This window comes from Pseudorca crassidens, chromosome 2 (genome assembly GCF_039906515.1).
Source record: "Pseudorca crassidens isolate mPseCra1 chromosome 2, mPseCra1.hap1, whole genome shotgun sequence".
Taxonomy (NCBI): Eukaryota; Metazoa; Chordata; class Mammalia; order Artiodactyla; family Delphinidae; genus Pseudorca; species Pseudorca crassidens.
The window spans coordinates 28,359,755-28,377,715 of NC_090297.1; the positions used below are offsets into that span (position 1 = coordinate 28,359,755).

The window sequence follows — 17,961 nt, forward strand, 5'->3', positions numbered from 1 at the left end:
GGTTGAGAACCACTGTTTTAGTGGCACCAATCGAAAAACATCTACATTACTCATTTCCAAAAAGCTAGGTTAGGAAGTAAAACAGATACCTGGTTAACGACCTAGAGTACACCAATTTCATGGAATATTATCCAACTGTCAACAATAAGGTAGTTATTTAGGTACTGATAGAAAAACAATCTCCAACACAGTGTTAAATGAAAAAAAGCAATATGCAGAACATTTAAGAATATTTTTTAAAAGGGACGTGGGCATGCACATATTTTATACAAGAACAGCATATCTCTTAAAGGTTAGATAAGAAATTAGTAGCTGAAGTTTCCTCTGGGAAGGGAAGAAGGTGATTAAATTATAGGGATGGGAGAAACATTTTTACTGTGTGTTTTTGTACTGTTTACATTTTTTTTTTAAATGGCCCAATAACAATTTTTTTTGGGGGGGGAGGGTTCTTCTAGACGTTTTACAGTTTTACTTTTTATTTATGTTTCTTTCTTTTTTTTTTTTTAATTGGGGTATAGTTGTTTTACAATGTTGTGTTAGTTTCTACTGTACAGCAAAGTGAAGTAGAGTTCTCTGTGCTATCCACCTGGTTTTTATTAGTTACTTATTTTATACATATTAGTGTATATATGTCAATCTATAGGTACATGTATTACTTATTCAAATTAATTAAGTTAAAAATGTTTAAGCTTAGGGGCAATAAAGAACCACTGCTTTAGAGGGAATGAAACATTAGCAAGCAAGCTGTCAGCTGCTAAAGGGCAATCAGAGCATTAATGAAGGGAAAGGGGCAGGAGGAAAGACAGTCCTGGCAAAAAGTCCAATGCAGGTAATCCTCCCTCCACTTCCTTCCTGAGGTGATGTTAGGTAAACTGAGACTCAACCCAGAGCACTCAATTTATCCATAGTCAGCTTTATTCTGAAATAACCATCTATGGAGAGCACACGTCAAAACAGTAGAAAAAAATAAAGGAGCCCATCAAAAAAAGTTCCCTGGCAAGTGGGAGGGAGGGCATGACGTTAGGAGCCCTGTTTAGGGAAGGAAATGTTGTCCAGGTCGTGGATGCCATTCTTGTCAATGATTCGAACGCTGAAGGCTGGCAGATTCAGAATGAAGCGTTTCTGGAGCTGCAGAGAAACATGAAGGAAATCAGTCAACAAGTTTTTATTGAGAACTAACTGTGGTCCAGGCTCTGTTCTAGGCACTGGGCATATAAGCAGATAATAATCTCTGCTTTTGTGCCGCTGGTATCCTATTGGAGGCAGTTGGTACTAGGACACTGAGGAAAGCCCAAACTGCAGGTGGAGGCTGACTGGAAGGTAGTGAGCAAGAGCTGAGGGCTTGACTCTGGTCAGTCAGCTGATGAAGAATGAGACAATCTAATGCTCTATTCCTCACAATTTGCCACTAATTAGCCTGGTAAACACAGACTTCTCTTTTAAAGTGTCTCAAGGTAACAAGCCAACCAAGGAGCGACTGCCCTAGGAATAAGCTTTGGACCAAAGCCATGTACTCCTAGGTCCCAACAGTTTGCTCCAGTCACCCGCCCACATTATAAGGACCAGATGTGTATGTGTTTGTGTGTATAGCTGGGGGGGTGGTGGGAAGGATGGCCTCAGAACTACTCTTGGAACAACTCCTGCTTCTGTCTCCTCCAATACAAGCTAACCTGTCATTAAAGAAACACCTCTGGGCTTTCATGAGACTCTCTGCTTGAGAGGCTATTCCAAAGGAGCTGTGGTCTATGTGCATAAAACCAGACGGCCCCCATTAACCTGGCTGGAGATTATTGAGAAACACAGCTGGAGGAAATCTTTGCTTCTGTGGGCGACTCTTCCTGGACACCTCACTTAATCTCTAGATAGAAGGCACAAAGCTCCATGTGCTCCCTTAGGGGCATATCCTGGACATGTACACCTCTCCAGGCCTAAGCCCTCTCTCTCTTGATGTTTCCCATCTCCTTTACAGATGAGGACTGGACAGCAACAACCATTTCCATTTCTACAGTCCTCTCTGGCTGATGACTCCTGTGTCCAGAAACCAGCTCCAAGATCAAGAAAAGGTGACAATAAGGAAATGTGGGTTTATAAAATAATCATATTTAGGATCCTTGAGGAATAAAGTCTCAAAGCATTCTATATTCCAGTGGCTTCTTCCGGGCAGCCCCTTGCAACACTTGGGGCTGCTGGACTAATACGGCCTCGTGGCTGAATGGTTAATAAGAAAAGCACATGAGTTTATTCTCAGCTTCTGCTTTGGAAAGGGGATTTACAAACAAGAGGAAAAAGGGGCACTATGGACTGAAAATGACAGGCTTGTTTAAGAGGCAAACTGACATTACTGTCCAATGCTACCACCTGCTCTCAACCTCCTACTCTCTTCTCATTAGACCACGAATTCAAGTTCATCCTTAGGCTACAAGAACAGTAAAAATTAAAAAGCCTACAGGAGCTGCTTTCTTTTCCTCCTCATCTTCCATTCATACCCCAGAGCCTTAGACTCCTAGGAGTAGTATTGGAATGGGCAGGGCCTGTGTTCCTGGCCTCATAAACTAAGGGCTGCTCTCCTCTACTGCCCAAAGCCTCTTAGTTACCTTCTATGGCCTCCTGAATTCCCAGCGGAGGCTTTCCCTCCCAAACTTATGTACTATTAAGGGAACAGACTTTTTTTTTTTTTTTGGGCTTCATTTGGTCTTCGTTGCTGTATGCAGGCTCTCTCTAGTTGCAGCGAGTGGGGGCTACTCTTCGTTGAAGAGCAGGGGTTCTAGGCACAAGGACTTCAGTAGCTGTGGCTCGCGGGCTCAGCAGTTGTGGCTCACGGGCTCTACAGTGCAGGCTCAGTAGTTGTGGCACACGGACTTAGTTGCTCCACAGCATGTGGGATCTTCCCAGACCAGGGATCAAACCCATGTCCCCTGAGTTGGCAGGCGGATTCTTAACCACTGCACCACCAGGGAAGTCCCCAAGGAAGCAGACTTTATGACAACTCCAGGTAGCACAAAAATAGAGCAGGTATAAAATCTAGTACAATAGTTCTTAAAGTATGGCTCCAGTTACCACCTGCAGCAAAATCATTTGGGACTGCTGGTTAAAATATTCTCAAGATCTACACCAGGACCACTGAATCAGAATTGGGTGGAGAGTGTGAATCTGCCTTTTTTAAGAAACAAGCTGCCCAGATGATTCTTATACATGCTAAATTTTGAGAAGCACTAGTCTGGATGAACCAAAAAGAAAATTAATTAAATTATAAAATTGACATTGATGAGAAGGTGACCCATGAGTGAAAAAATAAGCTTGTTATGTACCAAACTCTACCCCTGGTAGCAACTTCACATCTGGTTAGTGGATATTTATTATACCTTCTGGCAAGGATCAGAAAAAATGCAACTGAGGAACAGGAACAATATTGGCAAACAGAGAGACAAAACATTCCTTTCAGGATCCCATGGGAGCTACTCACCTCCTCCAGACATTTCCTAAGAAGCTCCACTGCCTTCTCACGTGAGATAGCTGAAAGAGAACACAGAGGCCAGGCACTCAAGGTGCTGACATTAAGTCCAACTCTCTGCTGCAACTTTTGACTAAGTTTCAAACTTTTCCAGGTCAGCATGCCACACAAATGCCACACAATAGAAAAGGCAAAAAAAACACACAAAAAAGCCTAGCCTTCTGGCTTTCAACAAACTTATTCCATATGCAGTTGAGGGTGCCCCACACCCAATGCTCAGGCAGCCACAAGCCATTGCAAATTGATTTGCTACAGAGAAGGGAGAGCATGACGGAATTCTGCCTCCCATGGCCAGGGCTTGCCTCTAGAGAAGTCCAGCGGCCTGCCTCTTCGTTATAGCCCATCCCCCAACTCCCAACGCCCCCAGCCCCCCTTTAGACCAGGGCTTAAATCAGCTCCATCTGCCCTAGCCAGCTGCAAATCAGGGAAAAGGAGGCCAGGGCCAGTGTTTTAGCCTCACTTTGCCAGCTGGGCCTCAGTTTAACAATGGAATGAGAATTCATAGGATGGGGCTGAGTCTCTCATAAAATAGGAGCCAAAGGAACTGTCCACAGGCATGGCAAACTGGGATGACATATTACGCAGTTAGGCTTCAGGGGTGGTTGGTGGTTATTTTGGTGGGCAAATCAGCTGTATTACTGACAGACGCCAAATCAAGAAGCAGTCACTAGGAGGCCAGGCTAATTCTTTTTAGAATGTGGCCTGGAGCTCTGGCATGGCTGAGGTTGAGTGAGAGGGCAGCACCAAAAAAGGAATGAACAAGCCAGATTCGTACTATACTGACAGGGATGAATGGAATGTAAGGAGAAAACTGGTTATCCGTGCTACATCTATAGCTTGTAAAAGCTGAGAATCCCAACTGCCTACTGCTCACAGTGGCTGAAGTTGAGGTTAGGATTGGGGTCAGAAAATAGAACTTAACACAAAAGCATCCCAGTGTCTGGAGGTTTGCCAAGCTGATGGTTCATGGACAAGTAGAGAGCCAGCTTTTTCTTGTAGGAGGGGGTAGCCATTAGGTGATAAGAACCAAGGGAACAGCTCAGGCTATGGCCTTAGAAAGCTTTGATATTTAAGAAAAGAAACCCTCAGTTGTCAAGCTGGAGACCCGTTCATCACCACAAGCTCAAAACAAACATACAAACCACTTGGTTTACTTGCTCATTCTTTACACCTGAGAAGCTAATGAGCACCTAACTAGGGCAAAATGAGTGAAAAAACTGAACTTTTGTAACTGAAGAATTATAGTTTTACTCCAACTCTCCTTTAAAACAAAACAAAACCCAGCTCTGGGCATATGCAATACCTCGTTTTATCTGGCAGAAGAGGGAGTTCGATCAGCTTTTCCATAACCCTAATGACATACAGGAGAAAGCTTCCAGAGGGCACCTGCATGTACTTCTTAGGATCCATCCTCTTTTCAAGCCCTGGCCACCCAACTCCAGGGGGTTGTGCACAAAACCAGGAAACAGCTGAGGACAGGGCTCTGCTACTGCTCCCTACACTTAAGAGAGCTGAAACTTACTTGGTGTGTAATACCGGTCCAGGATACTGAGAGTCAGGAAGGCACCATAGCCGTGGGCTGCAAAAGGGGCTTTTGCCAAGGCTGCCAGGTAGTCCATGTAGTAGAGCGCTGGACCCTCATGCTCATCATAGCCAGCCAGGAGGAGGTTGACATGATATGGGGTCTGCAAAGGAAAGACACTGCAAAGTGATGGTCAAAGCGATAACACCAACACCTCTCCTCATGGAAATAGGAACGTTCCAACTCTTGATAAATAAGAAAATAGCAGCAGCTGAGTAAGTCATGATGAAAGTAAAGATTTAGACAAATCTAAAGGACCCAGAGTGTGGTCAGAGGTAAAGGGAGGTCAGCTTGTTTTCTCTGAACAGAAGAGTATTTGGAGCACTTTAAGGTATGTGAAAAAGCTGCTTCTTAAAGCCCATGGACCAAGACCTGTTACAAAAGCATTTCAAAGGCAAAGCACGGGTGTTCTTGTATTGTTCCTAATAGCTGAAACCAACACACACAACTCTGAGAGTGTCAGGCCACAGGCTAAAGAAAGCTGCAGCTCCAACCACATCATCCAAAAGAAGAAGGCTCAGTCTGGACAACTGGACCAAAATCTCAAATGGTAAACTGGAAGGAAAGGGAACCCTCCAACGCTGTTGGTGGGAACGTAAACTGGTGCAGCCACTATGGAAAACAATATGGAAGTTCCTTTAAAAACTAAAAACAGAGCTACCATATGATCCAGCTATTCCACACCAGGGTATATGTCCAGAAAAGACAAAACTCTAATTCAATACACGCACCCCAATGTTCATAGCAGCACTATTTACAATAGCCAAGTCATGGAAACAACCCAAGTACCCATCAAGAGACGACTGGCTTAAGAAGATATGGTACATATATACAATGGACTATTACTCAGCCATAAAAAAGACTGAATTATTGCCATTTGCAGCAACATGGATGGACCTAGATAATACTTAGTGAAGTAAGTCAGAGAAAGATAAATATTATATGATATCACTTATATGTGGAATTTAAAAAATAATACAAGTGAATCTATATACAAAACAGAAACTAACTCACAGACATAGAAATAGAAAATAAACTTACGGTTACCAAAGGGGAAAGGAAGCGGGGGTATACATTACGAGTATGGAATGAACAAACTACTACACATAAAATAGATAAGCAACAAGGATTTACTGTATAGCATAGGGAACTATATTCAAAATCTTATAATAACCTATATTGGAAAATAATCTGAAAAAAATAGTATATATAAAACTGAATCTTTTTTTTTTTTTTTTGCGGTACGCGGGCCTCTCACTGTTGTGGCCTCTCTCGTTGCGGAGCACAGGCTCCGGACGCGCAGGCTCAGTGGCCATGGCTCACGGGCTCAGCCGCTCTGTGGCATGTGGGATCTTCCCAGACCAGGGCACAAACCTGTGTCCCCTGCCTCGGCAGGCGGACTCTCAACCACTGCGCCACCAGGGAAGCCCAAAACTGAATCATTCTGCTGTATACCTGGAACTAACATAATATTGTGTATCAACTATAAAAAAAGAAAAGATTTTTTAAAAAAAGAAACAAGTCTTGCCGTAGGGAAGGGTAGAAAGTCTCAAATATTTAAGTCAAATCACTAAACTTTTTTTTTGGCTGTGTCACACATCTTGCAGGATCTTAGTTCCCTGACCAGGGATCGAACCCACGCCCCAGCTGGTGAAAGCTCAAAGTCCTAACCACTGGACCGCCAGGGAATTTCCAAATCATTAAACTTTTAATGCAGACAGTAATAATGGAAGTTCATAAATACAAAGTTCATAAATACAAAGTGGTAACTCTAGAAGAACTGTAGATTTAGGTGAAATGCTAATATTTTTCTAATATAATAAGGCTCTGCTAAGGTAACTAAGAAGTAATTTTTATCAGTGAGATAAATAAACAGTACTTATAATAACCTATTTATAGGTATCCTTTCTTTGTATTACCTGAAAGTGTAAAAATGCAAGTTTCTACAGAGAACCTTAACTATGTCTGCCTTGCTCTTCATCTCCAAATGGATGATTCTTTTTCTATACCAGGTGGGCCATTTACCATGGCCTGTCTATGCTGCCAGGCATCAGCAGTGAGACTCCCATGTAAAATGTCTTCCTTTTTCTGTGCAAAGTGTGTTTTCCCTCTTGCATCTGGCATAGTGGCTAGTGAGCAGGCCTTGCCCATGGTTATATGCCCCTCCCTAAACTTATACATTTGATTAAATGCACATTAAATGAAATCAAATACATTTATGCATCCTATTATGGGGCATAAAGTAATAACAGCTAATGGTCTTAAAAGTGATGCTTTGTATTCTTTGAACACTGATTAACATGGGCACTTGGCAGCCTGAAGAAACATTCTAACTCATGTTAGAAGAACACATGAAAATATCATGTACTTACTTGGAATTCCAAGCCAGCTGTGCTAAGTAATATTTCCCTTAGACTACAGAGTAGCCCTAACCTGCAAACAAGTTTCTGCCTTGGGGATAAGATGGTGAATAGTCTCAGGGGTTAAGAATTGACCAGCAATAGTCAAGTCTTTAGAGAAAATAATCTGCCTATCACATTTCCCAGTAAGTAGCGTGCTATACTTTGCCAGGCTCTGGAATTCTCTGCCACATTCTGTGACTACATTCTTAGTAAGTCTGACCTTAGGCAAGACACTTAACCCCTATGAGCATATGTTTCCTTATGTGTAAAAGTGAGTTAATTAATCCTTCCCCTTTCTGTCTTCTATGAAATATGGTAAGAAAAAAATAATAGAGGTGAGGCATCCCAAACTCTGAAAGAAAAAAATGCTACCTGAATTCTTAGTATATTAGCTATACCCCAGTCTCCTTTTGACAGCTTACCACTTTAAACAACAACAACAAAAATGTCTAAATTACCTAAAAATAAAAAATATATAATATATATATTTTTAAACTGTGAGAATAGTAATGCAAAGTCAGGCAGACAAAGAATACTGTAGTGTTCTTATAGTTAAAATTCGAATAGCAAAACAGAGAGAAATATACAGCAAGGAGATTCTAACTGGTTTCCTTCCCCAAGAGGTTTAATAATATAGTTTCTTACCTATCACAAAGTAAGTTCATCTTTTTGCTATGAGGATAACTCTACTCTTCTCCATTCACTGGAGAATACTCCTTTTACGGCTAACCAAAACAATTTTATCAAGTTGCAATGGTATATTAAGGATCCAACCAGATAACTAGAGACCTAACCAGCAGAACCCTCATATGCTGTCTCCAGTGAGGCTCTTGTATTTAAAACAATTAATGTGATCTTTAAAAGCCACCACCAAAAAATTTTTACATGAAGATGTCAACGGAATTTCAGAAGCAAACTGTATTGCTTAACTGGTCTATATAATATCATTTATTTATGCTTAAGCATCTGACACACACACACATCAAAGCTGGTATTCAGAAGCTATAACACATGGTATAGAAGATAACTCATAAATTATTCTGTGACTTCGAATCACCAACTTTTGCATGTGTGAGATGCTTAAGCATAGATAAATGGTGTTATTTAGACTAATTAAATCAATACATCTGTGCAACAACTTGCAGTTTCTGAAATTCTTTTGACAATGCTCCATCAAAGATCTCTGGCTCACACTTTTTTCTTTTAATTTCAAATAAAGTCTTGTATACTGCCACTCTCTTACTCCTCTAAGAATGACATTCAAAGTGACAAAGCCATAGTGATGGGTCTCTTGACTGTTACATTTCCTCATATTCTTGATGCAACAGTGTTTTCCTGGAATAAGACAAATTCCAAGCCATTCGATTTTGTGAAACTCTTACAGCATATACATGTGTGACTGTGGTGTGTTTAGGAAAACATATAGTATGTGTAAGATACAATCCACCTATTCAAATATTTATACCAATTATAAACTCCATGAAGGCAGGATTGTGTCTGGCTTGTTCAATGATGTATAAGCATATAGTACATGTTCAGTAAATATTTGCTGAGTGAATAATAATCATACCAGAAGGCATTATATATGTTTTTGTTTTTTTTTTTTTTTTGTGGTACACAGGCCTCTCACTGTTGTGGCCTCCCCCGCAGGCTCAGCAGTCATGGCTCACAGGCCCAGCCGCTCCGTGGCATGTGGGATCTTCCCAGACTGGGGCACGAACCCGCGTCCCCTGCATCGGCAGGCAAACTCTCAACCACTGCACCACCAGGGAAGCCCTATATATGTTTTAATACATATATGGCTAATGCCTAGTATCACAAGAAGAAAGATTAAGAAAATCACTAAACAAATGTCAGAAAGTGATAGGTCCTACTTCTGAGAACTGGTTGAAGTTTAAGTTGACTGCCAGTATCCTATGATTGCACATAATATTGCTGCTTTTTTCTAGGCTCCTAGGTCCTACTCTTTCTACTTTTCTTTAGACATAGGTTGCTAAGTAAGTAAAAAAATTATGCTACAGGCAGTTAGAATTAAATGAAGACAACGGTAGCTTAAATATCTCAGGAAGAAACAGCTGGGCTACATTACAGTTAGACCCGAGTTTGAAATCCAGCTCTATTACCAGACGTGTAGCTTTAGAAAAGTTAGTAACCTAACCTCTCTGAAAATGTTTTCATTGAAAACATGGGATAATACCTACTACAAAAAGGCTGCACTGAAGACTCAAAGAGATAATGCATATAAACAAGCATAGTACCCAAAACATAATAAAGCCTCAGTAAATGCTAAAGTAATTACTAGAAAACACAATTACCTATGAAGTTCACAGTGTCCATGAAATAAACAGGGTAAGCACTCAAGAGAAGCCCATCCACTCCTAGCACTGAGATATAAGATAAATTCCTCATACAGTCAAATAGACCCCACATAGCCAAAACAATCTTGAAAAAGGAGAAGAACAGAGCTGGAGGAATCATGCGCCCTGACTTCAGACTATACTACAAAGCTACAGTAATCAAAACAGTATGGTACTGGCACAAGAACAGACACACAGATTAATAGAACAGAATAGAAAGCCCAGAAATAAACCCATGCACTAAAAGTCAATTAATCTATGACAAAGGAGGCACAATGGAGAAAAGACAGCCTCTTCAAAAAGTGGTGCTGGGGAAACTGCACAGCTACATGTAAAAGAATGAAATTAGAATATTCTCTAACGCCATATACAAAAATAAACTCAAAATGGATTACAGACCTAAATGTAAGACTGGATACTACAAAACTCCTAGAAGAAAATACAGGCAGGACACTCTGACATAAATTGCAGCAATATCTTTTTGGATCCGTCTCCTAGAATAATGGAAACAAAAATTAAAATAAACAAATGGGACCTAAACTTAAAAGCTTTTGCACAGCAAAGGAAACCATATACAAAATGAAAAGATAGCCTATGGAATGGGAGAAAATATTTGCAGAAGATGCTACCAATAAGGGATTAATTTCCAAAACATACAAACAGCTCATACAACTCAACAAAAAATGGGCAGAAGACCTAAAGAGACATTTCTTCAAAGACATACTGATGGGGACTTCCCTGGTGGCACGGTGGTTAAGAATCCACCAGCCAATGCAAGGGACGTGAGTTTGAGCCCTGGTCCGGGAAGATGCCACATGCCACGGAGCAACTAAGCCTGTGTGCCACAACTATTGAGCCCGCATGCCACAACTACTGAAGCCTGTGTGCCTAGAGCCCGTGTTCCGCAACAAGGGAAGCCACCGCAATGAGAAGTCCGCGCACCACAATGAAAAGTAGCCCCCACTCACTGCAACTAAAGAAAGCCGGCATGCAGCAACAAAGACCCAACGCAGCCAAAAATTAATTAATTAATTAATTAAAAATTGGCCATTTTTAATTTTTTTTTGCGGTACGCGGGCCTCTCACTGTTGTGGCCTCTCCCGTTGCGGAGCACAGGCTCCGGACACACAGGCTCAGCGGCCATGGCTCACGGGCCCAGCCACTCCGCGGCATGTGGGATCTTCCCAAACCAGGGCACGAACCCGTGTCCCCTGCATCGGCAGGCGGACTTTCAACCACTGTGCCACCAGGGAAGCCCAAAAATTGGCCATTATTATTATTATATATATATATAAAAAAAGACATACTGATGGCCAAAAAGCACATGAAAAGATGCTCAACACTGCTAATTATTAGAGAAATGCAAATCAAAACTACAATGAGGTACCACCTCACACCCATCAGAATGGCCATTATTTTAAAATCTACAAATAATAAATGCTGGAGAGGGTGTGAAGAAAAGGAAACCCTCCTACACTGTTGGTGGGAACGTAAATTGGTGCAGTTACGGAGAACAGTATGGAGGTTCCTTAAAAAACTAAAAATAGAGTTGCCATATGATCCAGCAATCCCACTCTTGGGCATATATTCAAAGAAAACTCTAACTTGAAAAGATACATGACCCCAATGTTTACAGCAGGACTATTTACAATAGCCAAGATATGGAAGCAACCTAAATGTCTATCAACAGATGAATGGATAAAGAAGATGTGGGGTGTGTGTGTGTGTGTGTGTGTGTGTGTGTGTGTATATATATACACACACACACACACACACACGCACATATACATACACACACACAATTATTAATCAGTCATAAAAAAGAATGAAATAATACCATCTGCAGCAACATGGATGGACCCAGAGATTATCACACTAAGTGAAGTCAGTCAGACAGAAAAAGACAAGTATCATACGCTATCACATATATGTGGAATCTAAAAAGATGATACAAATGAACTTACTTACAAAACAGAAACAGACTCAGACATAGAAGACAAGCTTACGGTTACCACAAGGGAAGGGGGGGCATATATTTGGAATTTGGGATTAATAGATACAGACATATAAGGATCTACTGTATAGCACAGGAAACTACATTCAGTATCTTTTAATAACCTATAATGGAAAAGAATCTGAAAAAGAATATATATATATATCTCTGAATCACTTTGCTGTATACCTGAAACATTATAAATCAACTATACATCAATAATACTTTTTTTAATTTTTAAAGGAAAATAAATAAAATTTTAAAGGAAAATAAACAAACACCTCATATACATCTTCCTAAAGGGATATGGTGGGAATTTTATAAAAAGTGCCCAGCACACTGCCTGACACATGGTAGAAATATATGACAGTTTCCTTCTCTCTCCTTCCTGGACTCTTGGAAGGAGCCCTAAGGTGAAGGTATTCATTGTCACAAACATTCATAAGCACTGACACTTCGAGCATATCTACTTCACAGTACACCACCCTAACCTATCTTGAAATTGACACAGGCACAGAGACATTTTCCTGGAAGCCTGAAAAAACAAAAACAACAAATCCTACATCCAGATTTGGAGAGCAAATTACCACTTATTAAGTACCTTCATACTATTTCCACCCTTACAGATATGTCCATCCTGAGTGCTAAGCCTCACTTTCTAGCTACTTTTTCATCAGTTCCCTTCTTTCCCATGATCAGTACAACATGAGAATTTGCCAATTAACCTGAAGGAATGTGAACGCTAATCAATCATGATAACATTGCCAGGAATCCTGTATCTTTTACGAAGTAATCCTTATCCTGTGCGTGATATAATCTGTCTTTGGTTGTCTCCACTATTCTAATTATTTAGATAGTAAGTCTAAGTAATAGAGCAAAGTTATGAGGTCCCCAAGGGGAGGAACAGTATCTATACATAACTCTGAACTAACCTAAACATCCGAGTGACCAATAAATGACCTTAAACATTTAGCTGAGACACTCTCTGTCCAATGGCCATGAGGATCACCATCAATGGTTTGCAGTACAAATGCCAACGTTCTTAGTTTTAAAGTTGTATCTAACTGACATACAAAGAAAAAAATTTAAATGAACCATCCTGGGAACTCAAAATGAACTTTAGTTTCTAAAATAAAATACCACCAAAATTTTGCCTCTTTTTACAAGTAGAGAAAGAAGAAAAGAAAAAAACCTAGATAAATTGGTATATCTTCCTCCCTTAAAAAAGTACATGAGGTAAGCTTATTTTTAAAATGAAGAGCTTTAAGTCATTTTGAGATTTCCTCATCTATACAACAGGGATAATAAGAGTATCCATCATTACGGGGTTATGGCGAGGTTTAAATTAAATAAATGTAAACTGCTCAGTGAAATGCCTGTTCCATAGTAATAACACCATCATCACCACCACCACCACCATCATTTTTAGGATCTGACAGCATTATTAACAGATCTGATTAGATAATAATAAGATCAAGAAGATGCACCAGGGAATTCCCTGGCGGTCCAGTGGTTAGGACTCCAAGCTTTCACTGTCAAGGGACTGGGTTCGGGTTCAATCCCTGGTCGGGGAACTAAGATCCCACAAGTCGCAAGGCGAGGCTCAAAAAAAAACGAAGAAGAAGGAGATGTACTAACTACCACAGAGTGCCAATAAATTATCCACCTTTTTTTGGTTGCTAAAAGGAATACAATTTAAGCCAGGGGAATTAGCCAATAAGCACATCTCTTATGTCCCTCTCCCTGGGATTGAAATGGACTTCCTAAGTACCCCTGAGCCCTGCAGAACTGAGTTCAGTTTCACTTTGTACATCTGAGCTCAGTTTCCTTGTACATTTGGGAGTGGGGGGTGTACATGGCACACACATGCAAACTTTCCTTCAGTTTGATGGAGCATTTCCTTCCCTCTAACTCTTGTGCATACAACTCCTTGTATATTCTCTCTCTCATGAAAAAGAAACACTGTAGTGATTAAGAAGAGTGTGAAAAAAAATAAATAAAAATAAAAAGAAGAGTGTGAAATTCCATAAATTTTACAGCTCAAGAGAACAGTTGTGATAAACACACTGAAACAACAAAATCAGTGAAGAGAGTCTGGGCGGTGACAAGCAGCGGTGTGACATCTGGCGGAAGCCAAAGTCACAGCAAGGGGGAGAGAGGTGGGCGTGAGGAAGCATCCTGCCGAGCGTGGACACAGAAAAGGAGAGGAATTGACAGTGTTCCTTTGGAGCCAGGCCAGCCTTTGCCACCTCTAATTGAACAGGACGACGTCGCTATGAGTCAGGTGCCTCAGAGAACGATGCGGTTTCTTTTGCAATGTGCTGCACACCTTGGAACATTAAGCGTGTGAAGCATGATCCCATTCCTTGTGGGTCGGGAATTTGGTAGGAGAGGCAGAACCACCAACGGGACAAAGGATTTAGCTAATGATGACAGTGTTTCAATAAACAGACTTCTAAACAGAGACTGGGCTTTGAAGGAAACAGTGCCTGCTCTTTCATTTAGTCCAGCCGATTGCCAAAGCTGCCTAAAATTCCATCTTTGGCACCGAGAATATTTCACAAAAATGCAGTTTACAGAGTTAGAAGGGATCTAAGGGCTCATCTAGTTTATCCAATGTCCCTCTCACAAATGTGGGGACTCGGGTTCAAAGAGGGGACAGTGACTTACCCTAAACCACAGGGCTAATTAGAGTCAGGACCAGAATTCAGGCTTTCTGATCCCAAGACTTGTGTGCTTTTCTAGGAAACGATGCTGCCTCCACAAAATGGAAATTAGTGTGAAAATATGATTCAATATGTAAATGTCAGTTTCACACTCAAATAGTTCAGAATGTACTATTTTGCATACCAGCATCTATTGTCCTCTATTTCACGTATTACATCTTATATGACCAATAATATTTTAAGTTTTAAAAGGGCAGGTTTAACGTCAGACCATTATGACTCCTCTAAAGGGTCTACAACTATGCAAGATATGTAGTAGGTACTAAATAAATAGATGCCAACACCTTAACTGCTTTGCCAATGCCCAGTTTTTCAACTTTGTTAATAAATAAAATGGATCCACTGTTATTTTCTTACACTGGTGCTCTGAACTCTGAATCAGGAGCTTGTTTCCAATAACCAACAGAATTTATTAGCTATCTCCTTTGGCTGGGTTTGGTGGTATAACTTTAAAATTTCAATGTCAATTTTGCCATTTTAATTAAAGAAAGACTTTGTACCTATACTGGAATTTCAATGTTCACTATTTAACACTTTTAAAAAATCTAAAAGATTTCAGCAGCTTCCAACTGTCCTTGTGACCAAGTACTTTTCCCAGCTCTAAGAGATTATGGTTCTATGGATGGGGATAGGGCTGGGCAGGGGAAGAACTACTTATCCCTAATGCCTAAGCAATACAGAATCATTTGCACCTTGATTTTAATCCTCTCTGACAAAGTCCTTTTTAAGGAAACCCATCAATCTCTTTTTCTAATAACAGTGGTGACTATGCCTTAAGCAAAAACATAGAGTTTACAAAAGGCCTCAACCAAATCCTGCAAGAGTTCTCCGAGACTGCACAGGATAATTATGAAATGAGTAAATGCCCCAACCAACTTCACTTTTGCATGTGGAATGTGAATACATTATAAATTCAATAAATGTTATTGAGCGTTTACTATGTGAGAAGCATTGTGCCAGGTGACAAAGATGGAAACCTGGATCTGGAAGGAGCTGAGAAGGTAGACTGGAGTAGGAAAGATTTCAGATGGAGGAAACAGCATATGTGAAGGTAAAGAAACATGGAGGAACATGGAATATTTGGGTATTGGTGAATATGGGACATGTATACTTAGTGAATTAGGTGATTTCAGTAAGAAGCAGAGAGGAAGTGGGGTAACAGGAATTGAAACGATACTGTCACTGGCTTCCTAGACTAAAGAACGTGAACTTCAGGGGAGTTCCCTGCTGGCCTAGTGATTAGGATTCTGGGCTTTCACTACTGTGGCCCAGGTCCAATCCCTGGTTGGGGAACTGAGATCCTGCAAGCCATGCGGCTCAGCCAAAAAAAAAAAAAAAAAAAGAATATGAACATCAGTATGTAAACCATGGAGAAACCAGTGAAAACTGCTCCCATTCCCATGACAATACAAGCCTTTTTCATGTGTTAGAAAATTGCAGAAGCAGTAGGGATGGAGGGGGAGATATGGAATATAAGATATATCAATATTTAGAAAGTAGAATAGATAGGAGTTAATGAATAGTAGAACAGAAGATGAGGGAAAAAGAGGAGTTAAGAGAATGTGCAATAAACGGAAAGGTGGAGGAGCAATGTAAAAAACTCAACTGAGACCGAAAGAGGCTTAAGTTGAGCTGTTCAGAAGTAGCTGGAAAGAAAAAATAATGTATAGCTGAAATCATGAGACTGAATGAAGAGTCAGCCAGTTGGTAGGTTTTATTTATACAAACACACCTTCCTAAGTTCACATGTGGAAGACAATAAAGGAAACAATTACAACAGGACACTATGGCAGAGGTATTCGTAGGTTGCCGTGAGAGCACAAAGAAGCCCTCATGAGTGACGAACATATGTGGAGAAATACAGTTTCCCAGGAAAATGATAAATTGAGTTTTAACCAGCAATTAAGAGTTAGCCTTTTGGGCTTCCCTGGTGGTGCAGTGCTTGAGAGTCCGCCTGCCGATGCAGGGGACACGGGTTCATGCCCCGGTCCGGGAAGATCCCACATGCCGCTGAGCGGCTGGGCCCGTGAGCCATGGCCGCTGAGCCTGCGCGTCCGGAGCCTGTGCTCCGCAACGGGAGAGGCCACAACAGCGAGAGGCCCGCGTACCGCAAAAAAAAAAAAAAGCAGTTAGCCTTTGGAGATGTGGAAGTACATTCAGGGGAGAACGACCAGCAAAGTGCTGGAGTAGGCAAAGGCAGAGATACAAGAGAGAACACACAGCAGGTTAGGGGAGGTACAAGTAATTCAGTATGAAACAAGAGAATGCCAGTGAGAAAGGGGTGACAGGTAGGTCTGGAGACAAAGCAGAGGAATAAGTGAAAGAAGAGAGATGAAGCAGAGAGGCTAATTTCGAAGACTGTGTACACCTAAGTTGAAGAGAGCAGTTCTGGGAGCTGAGAAAAAACTGGCCTATTGCTCCTTCATGATCACAAGCTGGGACCAGTCCTGTTACCTACTGTTACCACTCAGAGGAAAAAAAGGAGGTACAATGTTGGAAGTTGAAAATAGTTTCCTCTTAATCTTGTGATGGAAAAAATAGTATGAGTTTAAACTGATCAGAATCAGAATACTAGACTGAGCTTCACCACAGAGAAGTTAAATTAAACTGACTGACTTTCCTCGTTCTTTCCTGCTTCAGATACACTCATCTTCTGTTGCACTAAAACACAAACCAGCCCATGTTTATAAATTCTCACACTAAATTAAAAAATAAGGAAGCAAGTGTGCCTCAAATGAAGCAAACCTTTTATTTCCAGAAGCCCAAGACAAAATAAAAGAAACTTACTCTGAAAATGAGACTGTCTAACCAAGGTTTCCCATTTCTTTTGCCTGCCTTAGTTCATTCTCTGAAAGTGTATTTGGCATACTCGTTTGATGCTGGCAGATGCAAAAGCATAATATAAAAATTGTGTTCATTCTCCTTTAACAATGATTAGCTCATGTTCAAATATTTTTGCTTAACATACTGGCAAAAATTCTTATAATGGATGATTTCTTGAACTTAAGCTCAGGAACGTCACTGCATTTACAACCAACATTTTATTTTATTTTTATTTTTGGCCGCCCCGCGCAATTCCCTGACCAGGGACTGAACCTGTGCCCCTGGCAGTGAAAGCGCAGAGTCCTAACCACTGGACCACCAGGGAATTCCCACAACCAACATTTTCAACTTTAAAAGCAAAACACCTTTTAAATTATTATTTGAAAAACCTATGTTTTTAAAATGCCGTTAAGTCAAAAGTTAGGCATGTGTTTTTGTGAAAAAAAATAATAAAGGCTCAAGGTCAAAAGTGGCTTTATCGCTTTACGGTTGTGCTACAAAAGACAGTCCACTTGGTCTTGAAGTCTCAAGTGCCCCATCTGAACGTGGAGGACAGTATTGCTTGCC

General features: G+C 40.8%; 1 protein-coding gene across 2 annotated transcripts in view; it reads right to left on the reverse strand.

Annotated features, from left to right (window-relative positions):
• Nucleotides 1-893: 893 nt before the first annotated feature.
• The window catches only part of PSMB2 (proteasome 20S subunit beta 2), a 36,758-nt gene continuing 19,690 nt past the window's right edge, over nt 894-17,961 (reverse strand). For both annotated transcript variants that reach the window (XM_067725460.1, XM_067725461.1), the window contains exons 4-6: nt 5,034-5,196; nt 3,464-3,513; nt 894-1,128 (exon numbers count right to left, since the gene is read on the reverse strand). In XM_067725460.1, coding sequence (XP_067581561.1) covers nt 1,021-1,128; nt 3,464-3,513; nt 5,034-5,196 — 321 coding nt within the window. In that variant the 3' untranslated portion in view covers nt 894-1,020. The remainder of the gene's footprint in view (nt 1,129-3,463; nt 3,514-5,033; nt 5,197-17,961) is intronic.